Source organism: Oryctolagus cuniculus, chromosome 19, assembly GCF_964237555.1.
Source record: "Oryctolagus cuniculus chromosome 19, mOryCun1.1, whole genome shotgun sequence".
In the NCBI taxonomy this organism is placed as follows: Eukaryota; Metazoa; Chordata; class Mammalia; order Lagomorpha; family Leporidae; genus Oryctolagus; species Oryctolagus cuniculus.
In genome coordinates, this window is record NC_091450.1 from 34,473,306 (window position 1) to 34,489,867 (window position 16,562).

A 16,562-nucleotide genomic window follows, 5' to 3' on the forward strand; every position below is an offset into this window, starting at 1 on the left:
TCTCTCTCTGTCCCTCTCTCTCTGTCCCTCTCTCTCTCTGTCCCTCTCTTTCTCTGTCCCTCTCTCTCTTTCTCTCTCCATGTCTCTGTCTCTACAACTCAGCTTTTCCAATAAGTAAATCCCAAAAGGAACGTCGTGTCCATGGAGTCGTCGGTGCAGTCTGTGCAGATGCCTCCTTCCCCTCATCCGGGCGGGGCTGGGCGGCAGCACTCGACTCCTCTCTGGGGCAAGGCCGGACGTGGTCCGTTCACGCCTTGAGGACATTTGGGTTGCTAAGGCCCAGACAGCCGCTGTGAACATTCACGGGGTGGGCTCCGTGGGAACACAGGCTTCCTTCTGTGCAGGGTTCCCAGCAGGGTAGACACGTGTGTCTCTGACATCCTAGGATGCTGCCCTGTTCCCGCCCTGTCGGCATGAAGGGACGGGCCACGGCCTGCAATGTGCCACCGTGTCCCTCCGGGCTGTCCTGACAGCGTGCCGTCGTGTGTCCCTGTGGCTCACCCTGTGCCTCTGCTAGCATGGATGCCTCTGCTCTATTGTTTCTGGTGAATATTAGTACAAGTGTTTTGCTGAAATTATTTTATTCATTTAGTGAAAGACTTCCAAGAGAGAGGCAGAGACAGAAGAGAGAGCTCCTCCATCTGCCGGCCCACAGCTCTGCTGCCACGAAGGCCTTAGCTGACTTGACGGCTAGTGACAGCTCTTCCCTGCTCCTGAACTGAGTTCCTGCTCTGGCCTCGCTGAGGGTCTGTATCCCCGCAGGACCCACTGTGCCCCAGCACCTCCCGGATGTGTGATCCTGGCCAGAGATCTGGAGCGGGACCCGGATGTGGCGGGTGCGCTTATTGTACCTGGCCGGCGCCGGCGCCACCGCCCTGCATGATCTTATGAGATCAACGACCGGCCTGTGCCAAAGGAGTGCCCAGCCTTCAGCCTGCGGGACTCAGAGCGCCTGTGCCGCTCGAACTCTCCGAGGGACCTGGGGATGCTCCCCGGGATGGAGGGAGCGGCTGGATCCCCAGTGCAGCCCCTAGGGTCGCGGGAGTCGGCCTGCACTGCGGACACCGACCCGGCCCGCTGGGCACAGCTTCTGCCCCTTTCCCCTGGCACAAGGAACGCGGGACACAGCTCATCCTTCTGCATGAGTTTATTGGGGAGTGGAGAGGGTGCCCGGGCGGGTCAGGGACACGGGAGGGGTGTCCGGCTGTCCAGGGGTGCTGAGTGTTCTCAGGGGTACTTCTCGGTCAGGATGATGAACACGTGGCGCAGGAACTTGTCCCAGGTGAGTTGCGACTCGGCGGTGAAGTCCCTGGACAGGTACCCGGCCAGGGTGACCAGCAGGCAGTTGGGCAGCAGCTGCGTGGCAGGGGGCAGTCAGGGCGGGTGGGCAGCCCCAGACCCCAACCCTGCCCACAGGAGGGAGTCTGTGCTCTGCGCTCACCCTGAAGTTGACCGGGTCCACGCGAAGCATGTAGGGGAGCGTGTGCCTCAGCGTGGACAGCGTGCCATCCAAGTTGTCCATGTTCTTGACCGCGTTGTCCACCGCCATGCCAGCTTGACGCCATGAGTGTGCACCTGCGCCGAGGCCGTATGCGGGGGATGTGCGAGAAGTGGGTCCTGGTATTTGGGAATCTGAGGAAGAGCCGGGGGAGGGGGCCCCACACCCGGCAGTCAGGAAAGCACATTTTACACAGTCTTTGCAAGGCAAAACCCAGCGTGCAGTCCACAGGGAGCGCACACGGGCATTTCAGACAGGGACTGCGGCCCAGCCCAGCCCCTGCTCCCCTGTTCCTTCCTGCCACACAGTCCAGCTCCCTCTTACAGTGCCTGGGAAAGCAGCAGAAGATGGCCCCAGAGCCTGGGTGCCTGCCACCTCCGTGCCACACAGGATGGAATCAGGCTCCTGGCTCCAGCCTGGCCCAGTCCCAGCCTTCGAAGCCGTTTGTGGAGTGAACCCTGGATGGAAGATCTCTCTCTGTCCCTCTCTCTCTCTGTCCCTCTCTCTCTTTGTGTCCCTCTCTCTCTTTCTCTCGCCATGTCTCTGTCTCTACAACTCAGCTTTTCCAATAAGTAAATCCCAAAAGGAACGTCGTGTCCATGGAGTCGTCGGTGCAGTCTGTGCAGATGCCTCCTTCCCCTTCATCCGGGCGGGGCTGGGCGGCAGCACTCGACTCCTCTCTGGGGCAAGGCCGGACGTGGTCCGTTCACGCCTTGAGGACATTTGGGTTGCTATGGCCCAGACAGCCGCTGTGAACATTCACGGGGTGGGCTCCGTGGGAACACAGGCTTCCTTCTCTTTTATTGATTTATTGAAAGACTTCCAAGAGAGCGGGAGAGACAGGGAAAGAGAGCTCCTCCACTGCCGGCCCACAGCTCTGCTGCCACAAAGGCCTTAAGTGACCCAGGCTGAAACCAGGAGAGGGGCTCCACCCAGGTCTCCCAGGTGGGTTCAAGGGCCCAAACACTTGGGGCCACCGTCCCCTGCTTTTCCCAGGCTGGTAGCATGGAGCTGGGTCAGAGGTGGAGCGCCAGGGACTCCAGTTTGATGCCAGGTGCAGGCGGCTAAGCCACAGGGCCCTGTGCCATGACAGCAACCCCATGCTGTGCTCATTCCTTTTCCATTGGTTCACCCTCCAATGGCTGCTGCGGCCGGTACACCATGCTGATCCGAAGCCCGGAGCCAGGTGCTTCCTCCTGGTCTCCCATGCGGGTGCAGGGCCCAAGGACCTGGGCCATCCTCCACTGCACTCCCGGGCCAGGGCAGAGAGCTGGACTGGAAGAGGAGCAACCGGACAGAATCCGGTGCCCCAGCCGGGACTAGAACCCGGGGTGCCGGCGCCGCAGGCCGAGGATTAGCCTACTGAGCTGCGGATCCGGCCTAATTTTGTTTTGAATGACTTATTTATTTATGTACTGAATTGAAAGGCAGAGTGACACAAAGATAGGGAAGTCCTCGGATTGGTCTCCCATCTGCTACTTCACTCCCCATATGCTTTCACTGGGCTGAGCTGGGCAAACCAGGAGGAACTCCATCCGGGTCGCACCTGGGTGGCAGGGCCCTAAGTACAGGGGTCGTCACCCACTGCATCCCAGGGAGCTGAGGGAGGGAAGCAGCAGGGCTTCAACGGGCACTCTGGTACGACATGCAGGCCTCCCAAGGGCGCTTCATCAGGGGCCACACAACGCCTGATCCTGTCTCTGTCTCTCTCTGTCAAGATGTTTCTGTATTTGAAAGACAGAGAGAAGAGAGTAAGGGAGGTAGCACTCCCACCCACTGGTTCACTTCCCAAAGAGCTGCAACAGCTCCAGCTGTGCTGGCCTAAGCCGGGAGCCAGTGTCTCCAAGCCTGTCAGGAACCCAAGTCCTTGAGTCATCACCTCCCTCCTTCCCAGGGTGCATGTGCAAGAAATGGATCTGACGCACATGGAGCCAGGACCCAGACCCAGGCACTCAGGGATGTGGGTGTGACTTTTCACTGTGCCAACACACACCCCTGGTTATTTCTTCAGTGTTTTTGTATATTGAGTGAAGATGGATGGGGCTGTGCAGGGGGAGTTGGTGGTGGGGAGGGAGCTGCCAACGGCTCAGCCGGGGCCATGGCAGAGAAAGCGGTGCCAGGGCCTGACACTGCCCAGAGTGCTACGAGGGCTGGTGCCCAGGCTTGTGCTGGGTTGGGCCAGGCTGGACGCCTGATGGCGCTCCCAGGGCATTCAGCCAGGAAGGTGTGCCAGAGCTGCCGGAGTCTGGGCTGTCTGCACTAGGACAGGGGCCAGTTCCAGGGGTGCCAGCCGTGGACGAGGGAGATGCCAGAGGCCTGGGCACACAGCAAGCTCCTGGCCAGCCTGCAGGACTCAGGAAGCAGGGCACCAGGGGCCTGCCCAGGGTCTGGCTCTGGGGCTGTGCAACAGAGGAGGGGAGGGGAGCCCCCGACACGAACTCTCCAACCCGGGGCCCTGGTTCCAGGGGATGGGTGTCAGTGAGAGAGGATTTCTGGTGGCTGCCTCTGTGTAGGACAGCCTGCTTCTGTTTGGTGGGTGTGATGTAGTTGGCCATATTTCAAAGGAGGGTGCTGGCCCCGGACACCTTTCCCCCTGAGGAAGTCTGGGGCCTCCTCCCCTGCCCACTCCTGCCCCACAGCTTCTGCAGAGGGGGTCAGTGTGTGCCCGTGGAGTCCTCCAGCCCATCTCCCCCACCTCAGGGACACAGAGACTCCACTGACATTCAAGCTTTATTCAAAGACCAGGGGTGGGGTGCAGAGTGGGGATGCGGGAGGGGACAGGGGGCAGGGGAACTCCCCGGTCCAGCTTACCCATATCTGCAGGTAACGTGGGGTCAGTTCTCTAAGCCCCTCCCTCACAGCTCTGGGAACAGGATCTCAGTATGTGGGGGAGGGGCAGCTCTGCACAACAGGCTCAAGACCCCAGCCCCAGGACCCCTCTTCAGGGCTGGGTGCCATCTGCCTGGCCGCCCCGGCACAGTCTGGGATCCTCAGCCAGGAGCTGTCTTCCAGGATCTCCTCACTGTGTTAGTTGTTTCCAAGACTGGGAGCCCCAGTACCCTAGCTCCTTACTGGGGCCTGGGGAGACTCGGATTGGGGGAGGGGCCCCTGGACAGGGCTGGGAGGGGGAGCACGAGGCTGCATGGCACCGCCTTCAGCTTGCCCTCAACATGCCTTCAGGCCCGTGTGTGGCTAGGCTGTTAGGACTCAGGCTAAGGGTGGAGTAGTGGCGTAGCGGGGAAAGATGCTGCCTGTGGAGCCCAAGTCCCGTGTGGGCAGCAGTTCAGGCCCCGGGGGCTCCACTTCTGACCCAGCGCCCTGCTGATGCTCCTGGGACTGCAGTGGGAGACGCCTGGGTGCTTGGGCCCCTGCACCCACTGGGAGACGTGGAGGAAGTTCCCGGCTCCTGGCTCCCAGCTGCGGATCCACCCTGCTCCTGCTATCGCTGCCGTTAGTGGAGTGAAACATCAGATGGAAGATCTCACTCAGTCTCTGTCTCTCCCTGAAACTCTGCCTTTCAAATAAATCTTTAAAAATAGTTTTTAAATTTATTGTTTCGGAGGTAAATGGAGAGCCCTCCTCCAGTAGTTAACTTCTCTCTGGGAGACAGGAGTTGAGTGCGGGTCTCCCATGTGGGGGGCAGGAACCCAACGACTTGAGCCGGCACTACATGCGCGAGAAGCCGGAGCGAGGAGCTCCCTAACAGCTGAGCTAAACACCTGCCCCACACTGCATGGGCGTCTTGGCAGACAAAGCACCGTCGTCAGCATTGTGGTCCTCTAGAAGTTGCGGTCTCGGTGCCCCGATGGGGCTCGCGGGTTAAGCACGTGTCAGTGTTGGTTTGAGGCCCAGCTGCTCAGTTCCCAACCCAGCGTCCCACTAACGCCCCTGGGGAGGCAGCAGCTGGGCCCCTGCCACGAATGCCGGAGGCTCCTGGCTTCAGCCTGGCCCAGTCCCAGCTGCTTACAAATGGATAAATCTTTAAAGAAGAAAAGTTCCAGAACGTGGTGAGCCAGGGCACCCAGCACTGCAAATACACTAAACCCCACCAAACTACACAAATATTTATGTGAAAGGGACGGACCTTCCATCTGGCTCACTGCCGGTGCCCGCAGTGGCGGTGGCCGGGCCAAGCCAACGCCAGGAGCCCAGACTGGAAATGCAGGGCTCCCACATGGGTGGCAGGGGCCCAGGTGCTTGAAGTGACTGTCACCCCCCAGAGTCCGCAGGAGCCAGGCATCAAGTCCTGGCACAGCCTGGGCATCTCGGCTGCTAGGCCCGACACCCACGCCGGCGGATCTTCCCCTGAGCTCGCTTCTCTCCTGGGAACACCTCGCAGGCGCCCCAGAAATCACAGTTTACAGACATCCTTGTCCCACGTAGCAGTGCCTGGCTCAAGTCCCAGCTCCTGTGCACTTCTGATCCAGGTGCCGGGGAGGGCAGATGCGGTCGGAGACCCGGATGGAGCTCCAGGTTCCTGGCCTCGGACATCGCAGGTCTGGGGAGTGAACCAGCGGTGGAAGACCTTCCCCCACCCCACCCCTCATCACTCTGCCTCTCAAATCAACCCTCTCAAAAGAATGCTGTGTGTCTCCATGTGGCTGCTTCTGCCGAGCGGTACTGCCGTGCAGGAGTGAGTTTGCCGAGTGTCACGTGGACCTCGAAGAAGTAGGGACAGAAGGTGGAGTTTCTGCAGTGGCCGTGACTGCACATCTGAGGCAAAATCCTGAGCGAGGGCAGCTCTGGCTTTCCAGGGAGGGGTGGGGTCCCGCCAGCCCCGTGGGCTGCAAGGCTGGTCCAGGGGTCCTGTCTCGCCACGGACCTCCGACGTCCAGGGCCCGGTTCCTGCGCTGGGCAGCAGGGGGCTCCCTTCCCCGATTGTACGCTGTGCGGCTGCCAGGGCCTAGGCCGGACTCCGCCCCGGGAGACAGAAGGGCCTCGGCCTGGCACCAGGCCTGTGCAGCTGGGTTTGAGCGGAGTCCAGGAGGACTAAGCGAGCAGTACTGCGAAGGGCCTGGACTGGGCATCAACAGCCCCCCGACCACCTCCCGCCTGCCACCCTCCTGGCCAAGGCCAAGGAATTGGAATTTGGGACCTGGTGCCCCAAACCCGCCAGCCCCTTGGTTTGCGGACCCGAGGCCATCCCCACACACGCATCCCCAGGGAGCACTCGGTTCAGGCTGCTGCCCCGGGGCTTTACTCCAACGCGACGGCGTCGCGGGGGGCGGGGCGTCCCACGACCTCCCACCCTCCATTCAGCGGTACTTGGAGGTCAGCGCCGAGATCACGTGGTGCAGGAATTTGTCCACCGAGGCGTGCATGGCGGGGCCGAAGTCTCCAGGGTAGTGCCGGGCGAGGGTCACCAGCAGACAGTGGCCCAGCAGCTGCAGGGAGGGGTCGTTCCCGCTCGCGGTCCATCGATTCTCCTCCCCCACCCCGCCTAGGGGAGCCCCCTCCCAGGCGAAGTCCCGGCGCTCACCCCGAAGTGGTGGGGGTCCACGCGCAGCGTGCGCACGTGCAGGTCGCTCAGAGCGGACAGGGCGCCGGGCAGGTCGTCCAGGTGGTCTGCGGCGAGGGTCAGCGCGTCGGCCACCTTGCGGCCGTGGGCTCTGACCTGGGCGGAGCCCGGGCTCAGGTCCATGTGGGAGAAGTAGATCTTGGTGCGCGGGAAGGCCTCCAAGGTTCTGCGGGAGGAGGGGGATGTGGTGCGTGTGGGGGCCCCGCGGGCGCGGGGCGCGGCGGGCCGGGGGCGCCCTCCCGGTGCGCACCTCTCCAGGGCCTCGGTCGCGTAGACGCCCACGTTGCTCCCCAGCTTCTTCCACAGGGCGCGCAGCAGCGCCCGCTCCGCCGCCGACAGCGCCATCCCGCAGCGGCGGGCAGCGGCGGGCAGCGGCGGGCAGCGGCGGGCGCGGCGGGCGCGGCGGGCGCGGCGGGCCGGGTCCCCGCGGGCCTCTGGGGGCGTGGCGCAGGCCCGTCCCGCCCCGCGGCGCCGCCGCGCGCACCCGGAGGGCCGCGCACGCACGCAGTCTCGGTCCGCCACTTTCGGGCTCGCTCTGAACCCCAGGCCTTTCAGCAAAACACACATTTGAAACATTCAGCGGAGACACATGTTATGCACACGCGCAGAGGGAGACCTGGACAGGACGCGGAACCCCGGCAGAGCGCGGGCGCTGCGCGAGATGGTGACAGCGACTCCCGGGCTGGGCCGCCGCGCGGTCGGTCGGGGTGGCTCGCAGCAGGAGTTCCGTTGCGGGCGGCCAACACCTGCACCTGCTGAGTGCCTAGCCGAGCCTTGCAGCTCCCACACTGAGCTGTCAAGCCAGCGCGTGCGACCCTCCCCACCTCTACTCCCAAACTGCCGGGGCAGTGCCTCCAGCCCCTCCTCCAGCCCACCAACCTCCTCTCTGTTTCCACGGATTTGCTTGTTGTGTGTGTGTGTGTGTGTTTAATAAATGGGATTATTCAACATGTGGACTTTTAAAAAAAGTCATAGATTTTTTAAATGCTTGCATTTATTTTTCTTGGACAGAAATCAACGTTACATTAATTTGAATATAGATTCATTATCCAATTATGAAACAAGATGCACACAGACATTATAAGCTGAGTGTTGATGACTTAAGGCACTGAGGTTGTAATTGTAATTACAGAGACAGCCACACACACAAATTCCTAACCTACTAAATAGCAGCTGTATACCCATGACGCCAATTAGCTATACTTTCTACTTATGACACTTATCAGTGTCCACTCTGGGTTAATTCAAGCAGGACTGGCCTGCCGTGATTCCAGGCAAGTGAGCGCCTCTGCTTGCTGCAGAGGTGGCCCTGGACCCGAGAGGGCACGCGGGGGTCAGGGGAAGCCGGACACAGCCGGGGCCAGCAGAGGACTGGCGTCTGTGGTCCACCTAATGTGGGTGTGCCGCCTCCGGGCAGTGTGTCTCCCACTGCTGAGCCCTGGCACTTGTGGGGGCCACGTCCCTGAATGGAACTCCAGGAGACCCACAGAGCACATGGGGTCACGCCCTGCCAGCCGCACCCCCAAGTGGTCCCCTCACAGTGCCTCCACCCCTCCCACAGACCTGGGCACTGGAGCCCCCCCCCCCCGCCCTTCTGCTGACTGACCACAAAACCCAGGCGGGAGCAGAGGAAGCAAGCCAGCGGCTAAGAAGCCGAGTCTCCAGCCTGGTCATCGATGACCACTGCTCCCCAACCTGAGCTGCACGGAGCTGGGCGTCTGGTTGGAGAAGCGGGGTCTCCACCCCAGTGGGTGGGCTCCTGCGCCCGGCTGCTCCTCAGCAGGCAGTGTTGCAGGTTCAGCCGTGCCCCACCATTCCCGGCTACGGCGGTGCCCCACCATTCCCGGCTACGGCGGTGCCCCACCATTCCCGGCTACGGCGGTGCTCCACCATTCCTGGCTACGGTGGCACCACAGTCTGCCCATTCACCTGCTCAGGTGCACCTGTCCCGCCCCACCCTCACCTGTCTCCCTTCCTCTCAAGGAGCGAAGACGCCCCTTCCCACGGCTCCCACTGCCCCCGAGGTGCCCAAGGGGCTGCCACGGTGTCCTCCAAGGAGGAGCCCCAGACTGGGCGTGAGAGGACACTGGTGTTAGCCAGGGGCTGGATGGCACGGCAAACCTCCCTCTTCAGGAAGGAAGCCTGCCGCGGGCACTGTCCACCCCGGGCCCCCGCTGCCTCAAGGCAGGGGTGCCAGCCCCAGGGTGGCCACGTGGGCACTGGGCCTCACTGGCCCCAAGCGCGACCTAAGGGTCTTAGGAGTGAGCGTCCCCGGGTGCTGCTGGGATCTGCAGCCTGCACTCGACCTCCGGTTTTGTCTGCACCGTGGGTGGGTGGGTGGGTGGGTACGTTTGGGAGGCTGAGGGAGAGCCAGTGCCCCCCCGAGATCTGGGGGAGCCGGGGACCCAGGCTGGAGGCAGCCGAGTGGCACGAGTGTGTGCATGTGTGTGTGGGGGGTTCTTTCAGCAGCCCCTCGTGGACTTGCAAGCAGGAAGGAAGGAACCAGCCGGTTGCCCACTCCTGTCCCTTGCAGCTGCACAGGGGGCCTCGGCACGTGCACGGACGTGTCCCCAGGCCGGCCCTGCACCTCAGGTCACAGAGACTCCACGGACACTGTCGGCCACTCACTCAGACTTTATTCAAAGACCAGGGGTGGGCTGCGGGGATGGGGGGGGCGGAGGGCCAGGCCGGCTCCCAGGCTCCAGCTTAACGATATTTGGAGGTCAGCACGGTGCTCACGTTGGCCAGGAACTTGTCCAGGGAGGCGTGCACCGCAGGGGTGAATTCACTGGGGTGGTGGTTGGCCAGGGTCACCAGCAGGCAGTGGGACAGGAGCTGCAGAGAGAGGGGCGGACGTCGGTGGGTGTGGTCGGGGACCGCCGACCCCCGCGACGCTCCCAGCCGGGCTGCGGGCTCACCTTGAAATTCACCGGGTCCACCCGCAGCTTGTGCGCGTGCAGGTCGCTGAGAGTAGACAGGGCGCCGGGCAGGTCGTCCAGGTGGCCCACGGCCTTGGTCAGGGCTTCGGACACCTTCTTGCCGTGGGCTTTGATCTGCTCAGAGCCGTGGGTGAAGTCGAAGTGGGGGAAGTAGGTCTTGGTGGTGGGGAAGCCCAGGAACATCCTGCGGGGACAGGAGGCCGTGAGCGGGGCGCGGCGCCGGCGGGCTCGGGCGGGGCGGGGCGGGGCGGGGGTCCTCACCTCTCCACGGCCTCGGCGCCATACTCGCCACCGTGGCTGCCGATCTTTTCCCAGGCAGTCTTGATGTTGGTCTTGTCAGCGGGAGACAGCACCATGGTGGTTCCTTCTCAGTCGGACTGGACCAGAAGTGTGCGGAGCCCAGACTGCGCGGCGCTTTTAAGCCCGAGGTGCTGCGGGCACGCCCAGCGGGGCCCCGCTCATTGGCCGGCGCGGCCGGGGCGCGCGGCGGCCGGCCACCGCTGGGGGCGCCCTCGCGGCGTCTGCCCTGGACCCGGCCCCGCCGAGCCACGCTCCGCGAAGCAGAGTCCCTCCCGCGCTGGCCGCTCGGCCGGCCCCGCCGCGCGGGACCCAGCGACGGCCGCGGGAAGGGACAAACACCGCGGCGCAAAATGGGCGCAGCCGGGGCTCCCGCTCCGCGCCCAGCCTGCGCCTGTAGGGGCCTCTTCCCCGCCCGCTGCACCCACGGGGCGTGCGGAGCTGTGCGGACCACGGGGCTGTCGAGGACTCGGTGCCCGCCGGCACAGCCCCCTTGCTGGCTGGGAGGACTCCCACGTGTGGCATTCCGGAGGCCTGGAATGCTGGCGTCCCCTATGGGCACCGGTTCACGTCCCCTTGCTTGGGGAGTGAGTTGAAGGGGTGTCCTCCGGCCGGTCGTCCCCCTCACCCCAACCCCGACCCCCACCCGGCTCAGGACCCCGACTCAAGACCCCGTGTCCAGGAGGCCGAGCTGTGCAGGCCCGCCTGAGCCCTGCTCTCCTCACCCCTTCTCACACCTGCCCTGGTCCTGGTCCTGCCCCAACCCTGCGCTCCCCGGAGTCTGGGGGCTGAGGCCCCTCCAGGCCTGTGGGAGCCCTTTCCTTCCCCGCCTGCCGCAAGTCCCTGAGTGCCTTGAGCCCTTCCCAGGCCGATGCTTCCCGTGCAGGAAGAGCTGTCCCGCAAAAAGGTGGAGCAAATGACTTCTGGGAACAACTGAGCACGCATTGTGACAGCACTGTGCAGAGCCGCCTGGAAGGAGTGTGGAGTGGGCACAGTGGAGGGGAGCGCGGGGCAGCAGCCGCAGAGGGCCCAGGCTCCCCGAGCACAGACCCAGTGGTGAGCCCGGCAACCCGGCCTGGGCCCTGTGCTGGGCTGTGGGACAGGGCAGAAGGCCTTTCCCTCCCCACTTAGAGTAGCACAAAAAACCAGCGGGGGGGGGGGGGGGGAGGCCCTGTGGCCCGGCGGGTAAAGCTGCCGCCTGCAGTACTAGCATCCCATATGGGCGCCAGTTCAAGTCCCTGCTGGTCCTCTTCCAACCAGCTCTCTGCCATGGCCTGAAAGCAGCAGAAGGTGCCCCAAGTCCTTGGGCCTCTGACCCACATGGGAGACCTGGAAGAAACTCCGGGCTCCTGGGTTCCTGTTGGCCTTGCTCTGGCCGTTGTGGCGATTTGGGGAATGAACAGGCACACAGAAGGCCTCCCTCACTCTCTCCCTTTCTCTTTCTGCTTCTGGAACTCCACCTTTCAAATATTAAATAAATAAAATATTTTTAAAAATACTAAAAGCTAAAAACTGTGGAAGGCATGGTTGGATTGTAGTTTATTTCATTTGTTTATTTTTTAGAGAGATTTCATAACATTTATTAGAATCAAGAGATCCAGCCAGAGTGGATGGAGGGGGGCTTCCAAGAGAGGAAAAATCCTTCCTTTATGGATTTCAAAGGCAGAGGGAGAGAGAGCACTCCTGATCACTGCTTCATTTCCCAGGTTCCACAAGCTGGCCCAGCCAGGTCAAAACCAGGAGCCAGAACTCCAGCTGCTGTCTCAGGTAGCTGTCAGGAACCCACGTCCTTGAGTCATCACCTCCCTCCTTCCCAGGGTGCATGTGCAAGAAATGGATCCAACATGCAAGGAGCCAGGACCCAGACCAGGCACTCAGGGATGTGGGTGTGGCTTCTCACTGTGCCAGCACCCACCCCTGGTTATTTCTTCAGTGTTTTTGTATATTGAGTGAAGATGGATGGGGCTGTGCAGGGGGAGTTAGTGGTGGGGAGGGAGCTGCCAACGGTTCAGAAAAGGCCCCAAGACACCTTTCCCCCTGAGGAATCTGGGGCCTCCTCCCCTGCCCACCCTGCCCCACAGCTGCTGCAGAGGGGGTCAGTGTGTGCCCGTGGAGTCCTCCAGCTCATCTCCCCCACCTCAGGGACACAGAGACTCCACTGACAGTCAAGCTTTATTCAAAGACCAGGGGTGGGGTGCAGAGTGGGGATGTGGGAGGGGACAGGGGGCAGGGGAACTCCCCGACCCCAGCTTACCCATATCTGCAGGTAACGTGGGGTCAGTTCTCTAAGCCCCTCCCTCACAGCTCTGGGAACAGGATCTCAGTATGTGGGGGAGGGGCAGCTCTGCACAACAGGCTCAAGACCCCAGCCCCAGGACCCCTCTTCAGGGCTGGGTGCCATCTGCCTGGCGGCCCCGGCACAGTCTGGGATCCTCAGCCAGGAGCTGTCTTCCAGGATCTCCTCACTGTGTTAGTTGTTTCCAAGACTGGGAGCCCCAGTACCCTAGCTCCTTACTGGGGCCTGGGGAGACTCGGATTGGGGGAGGGGCCCCTGGACAGGGCTGGGAGGGGGAGCACGAGGCTGCATGGCACCGCCTTCAGCTTGCCCTCAACATCCCTTCAGGCCCGTGTGTGGCTAGGCGGTTAGGACTCAGGCTAAGGGCGGAGTAGTGGCGTAGCGGGGAAAGATGCTGCCTGTGGAGCCCAAGTCCCGTGTGGGCAGCAGTTCAGGCCCCGGGGGCTCCACTTCTGACCCAGCGCCCTGCTGATGCTCCTGGGACTGCAGTGGGAGACGCCTGGGTGCTTGGGCCCCTGCACCCACGGGGAGGTCTGGAAGAAGCTCCTGGTGCCTGACTGGTCTGGCCCAGCCCTGGCCACTGTGGCCATTTGAGGAGCCATCCAGCAGATGGAAGATCTCTTGTTCTCTGTCTCTGCCTCTTTCTCTGTAACTCTGCCTTTCAAATAAATAAATCTCCTTTAAAAAACCCGTAATGTCTAGACTCTGTCACATCACGAGGTATATTAGCATGTTTAAAGTAAAAGACCCAGGAACGACACGGACCACAGGGAGTGCCTCGGGGTGAATGAAGCCAGGCCCCTGCTCCCGTTGTAGCTCCTGGGAGGAGCACCTGCAGGCAGCCGTGAGGCTCCGTGACAGCTCTTCCCTGCTCCTGAACTGAGTTCCTGCTCTGGCCTCGCTGAGGGTCTGTAACCCCGCAGGACCCACTGCACCGCTGTTCTGTCCCGCGTGCTTCTGGTGGCGGGAGATTTGGAGCGGGACTTGAGTGCGGGTGTGTGTGGGGGTGCTTATCACACATGCATGGCGCTGCAGCCCTGCACAACCTTATCAGACCAGGGACCAGCCTGTGCCTTCAGCCTTCGGGACTCAGAGTGCCTGTGCCGCTTGAACTCTCCGAGGGACCTGGGGATGCTCCCCGGGACAGAGGGAGCGGCTGGATCCCCAGTGCAGCCCCTAGGGTCGCAGGAGTCGGGATGCCGGGCTGGCATTGAAGGCCCTCACTGCAGACACCGACCCAGCCCTCTGAGAACAGGTTCTGCTACTTCCCCCCAGCACAAGGAATACAGGACACAGCTCATCCATTGGCATGACTTTATTGGGGAGTGGAGGGAGGGCCCGGGCAGTTCAGGACCACAGAGGGGTTGCCTGCTGTCCAGGGGTGTGGAGCGCTCCAAGCAGTACCTATTGGTCAGGACGTAGGTCACTTCCTCCAGGAACTTCTCCCAGCCAGTTTTGGTCTCGGCGGTGAAGTCCTGAGGCAGGTACCTGGCCAGGGTGACCTGCAGGCAGTGGGACAGGAGCTGCGTGGCAGGGGGTGGTCATGATCTGCTGGCGGCAACCACCCAGGGCCGCTCTGAATACCCCACCCACACCGAGCCCAATCCTTGCGCCCAGCCCTACCCTCAAGGCCATGTCCAACCCAGCAGACCACGCTCTGCACTCACCCTGAAGTTGACCGGGTCCACCTGCAGCACATTGGCGTGCAGTCTGCTCACATGGACAGCCCGCCATCCAAGTTGTCCATGTTCTTGACTGCGTCGTCCAGTGCAGTCACCACGTTGGCACCCGGAGTGCGCACCTGTGCCGAGCGGTGGCGAAGTTGAAGTGCTGGAAGTAGGTCTTGGTCTGCGGGAAGCTGAGGAAGAGCCTGGGGGCGGGCGCCCCACACCCAGCAGTCAGGAGAAGCCCACTTTCACGCAGTGTTTGCAAGGCAAAACCCAGCGTGCAGTCCACAGGGAGCGCACACGGGCATTTCAGACAGGGACTGCGGCCCAGCCCAGCCCCTGCTCCCCTGTTCCTGTCACTCAGTCCCCAGCTGCTGGTGGAGGCTGTGAGCAGGAAGACTGGCCACTGCGTCACCGTCCCTCCTCCTGACCTCTCCCCGTCCCTGGTCTGGACACTCAGGCTGCGACCCATGGGGCACCTACCTCTCCAGGGCCTCAGTGCCGATGGCCTCAGACTGGGAGAAGACCTTGTCCCAGAGGGACATGATGATGGTCCTCTTGCTCTTGGTCAGAGACATGGTGAGGCCGGGGCTGGGCTGCTGCACAGGGGCTGGAGGTGCTGAGCACTGGGTGTGGTGGTGCTCAGCCCGCAGGCTCCCTTATATACGGGGAGCAGAGTCCAGCCAGGCCCTGGCTCCTCTGGGAAGAGGGGAAGAGGAGTGCACAGCAGGGCTGCCATGTGTCTCTGACATCCTAGGATGCTGCCCTGTTCCCGCCCTGTCGGCATGAAGGGACGGGCCACGGCCTGCAATGTGCCACCGTGTCCCTCCGGGCTGTCCTGACGGGCGTGCCGTCGTGTGTCCCTGTGGCTCACCCTGTGCCTCTGCAAGCATGGACGCCTCCTTGTGTGTGCTCATTTGCTCTGTTCTATTGTTTCTGGTGAATATTTGTACAAGTGTTTTGCTGAAATTATTTTATTCATTTAGTGAAAGACTTCCAAGAGAGAGGCAGAGACAGAAGAGAGAGCTCCTCCATCTGCCGGCCCACAGCTCTGCTGCCACAAAGGCCTTAGCTGACCCAGGCTGAAGCCAGGAGCAGGGGCTCCACCCAGGTCTCCCAAACACTTGGGGCCACCTCCCCATGCCTTTCCCAGGCTGGTAGCATGGAGCTGGGTCAGAGGTGGAGCTGCCAGGGACTCCAGTTTGATGCCAGGTGCAGGCGGCTAAGCCACAGGGCCCTGCGCCATGACAGCAACCCCATGCTGTGCTCATTTGAAAATTTGATGTGGGGCTGGATCTGTTGCCCTGTGGGTAAAGCTGCCACCTGCAGCTGTGGCATCCCATAGGGGCACCAGTTCTGGTCCTTGCTGCTCTGCTCTGGTCCAGCTCTCTGCTAATGTGCCTGGGAAAGCAGTGGAAGACAGCCCAAGTGTTTGGAGCCCTCCTCCCATGTGGGAGACCCAGAAGAAGCTCCTGGCTCCTGGCTCCAAACAGGCCCAGCTCTGGCCATTGCAGCCTTTTGGGGAGTGAACCAGCAGGTGGAAGATCTCTGTCTCTCTGACTCTTCCTCTCTATTATTCTGCCTCTCAAATAAATCAGAAAAAAATTCCTCTTCATTTTTGTTTGGTTCTTAATGATTTATTTATGTACTGAATTGAAAGGCAGAGTGACACAAAGATAGGGAAGTCCTCGGATTGGTCTCCCATCTGCTACTTCACTCCCCATATGCTTTCACTGGGCTGAATTGGGCAAACCAGGAGGAACTCCATCCGGGTCGCACCTGGGTGGCAGGGCCCTAAGTGCAGGGGTCGTCACCCACTGCATCCCAGGGAGCTGAGGGAGGGAAGCAGCAGGGCTTCAACGGGCACTCTGGTACGACATGCAGGCCTCCCAAGGGTGCTTCATCAGGGCCACACAACGCCTGATCCTGTCTCTGTCTCTCTCTTCTCAAGATGTTTCTGTATTTGAAAGGCAGAGAGAAGAGAGTAAGGGAGGTAGCACTCCCACCCACTGGTTCATTTCCCAAAGAGCTGCAACAGCTCCAGCTGTGCTGGCCTAAGCCGGGAGCCAGTGTCTCCAGTGCCTGTCAGGAACCCAAGTCCTTGAGTCATCACCTCCCTCCTTCCCAGGGTGCACTGTGCAAGAAATGGATCTGACGCACATGGAGCCAGGACCCAGACCAGGCACTCAGGGATGTGGGTGTGACTTCTCACTGTGCCAACACCCACCCCTGGTTATTTCTTTGTTTCTTTCTTTCTTTTTTTTTCTTTTTTGGACGGGCAGAGTTCGTGAGAGAGAGAGAGAGAGAAAGGTCTTCCATTTCTGTTGGTTCACCCCCAAGTGGCCGC

General features: G+C 61.8%; 4 protein-coding genes across 4 annotated transcripts; all 4 read right to left on the reverse strand.

Annotated features, from left to right (window-relative positions):
• Window positions 1-1,129: 1,129 nt before the first annotated feature.
• On the reverse strand, window positions 1,130-4,180 carry LOC127490061 (hemoglobin subunit zeta). The gene is made up of 2 exons (XM_051842108.2): window positions 1,442-4,180; window positions 1,130-1,356 (listed from the first exon to the last, which is right to left on the reverse strand). The coding sequence occupies exons 1-2, from the start codon at window positions 1,547-1,549 to the stop codon at window positions 1,228-1,230; spliced, it is 237 nt and encodes a 78-aa protein (XP_051698068.1). The 5' UTR covers window positions 1,550-4,180; the 3' UTR covers window positions 1,130-1,227.
• Window positions 4,181-6,672: 2,492 nt separating this feature from the next.
• Window positions 6,673-7,433, reverse strand: LOC138843175 (hemoglobin subunit theta-1-like). The gene is made up of 3 exons (XM_070064223.1): window positions 7,267-7,433; window positions 6,978-7,182; window positions 6,673-6,882 (listed from the first exon to the last, which is right to left on the reverse strand). The coding sequence occupies exons 1-3, from the start codon at window positions 7,359-7,361 to the stop codon at window positions 6,754-6,756; spliced, it is 429 nt and encodes a 142-aa protein (XP_069920324.1). The 5' UTR covers window positions 7,362-7,433; the 3' UTR covers window positions 6,673-6,753.
• A 2,202-nt stretch (window positions 7,434-9,635) lies between these two features.
• Window positions 9,636-10,347, reverse strand: HBA (alpha-hemoglobin). Its single transcript, NM_001082389.2, is given in 3 exon segments — window positions 9,636-9,851; window positions 9,935-10,139; window positions 10,217-10,347. Coding segments are annotated over 3 exon segments (429 nt in total). The 5' UTR covers window positions 10,312-10,347; the 3' UTR covers window positions 9,636-9,722.
• Window positions 10,348-13,845: 3,498 nt separating this feature from the next.
• On the reverse strand, window positions 13,846-14,904 carry LOC100357885 (hemoglobin subunit zeta). The gene is given in 6 exon segments (XM_070063904.1): window positions 13,846-13,861; window positions 13,953-14,071; window positions 14,216-14,268; window positions 14,271-14,372; window positions 14,375-14,418; window positions 14,699-14,904. Coding segments are annotated over 6 exon segments (429 nt in total). The 5' UTR covers window positions 14,794-14,904.
• Window positions 14,905-16,562: the final 1,658 nt, after the last annotated feature.

What these genes read in the sequence shown, in the direction of transcription:
- LOC127490061 (XM_051842108.2), bottom strand. Translation starts at nt 1,549, where the DNA reads ATGGCGGTGGACAACGCGGTCAAGAACATGGACAACTTGGATGGCACG. An exon ending in TGGACCCGGTCAACTTCAGG is followed by an intron (nt 1,357 to 1,441) that starts GTGAGCGCAGAG and finishes CCTGCCACGCAG; the next exon opens with CTGCTGCCCAACTGCCTGCT.
- LOC138843175 (XM_070064223.1), bottom strand. Translation starts at nt 7,361, where the DNA reads ATGGCGCTGTCGGCGGCGGAGCGGGCGCTGCTGCGCGCCCTGTGGAAG. An exon ending in GCGACCGAGGCCCTGGAGAG is followed by an intron (nt 7,183 to 7,266) that starts GTGCGCACCGGG and finishes CTCCTCCCGCAG; the next exon opens with AACCTTGGAGGCCTTCCCGC. An exon ending in TGGACCCCCACCACTTCGGG is followed by an intron (nt 6,883 to 6,977) that starts GTGAGCGCCGGG and finishes CCCTCCCTGCAG; the next exon opens with CTGCTGGGCCACTGTCTGCT.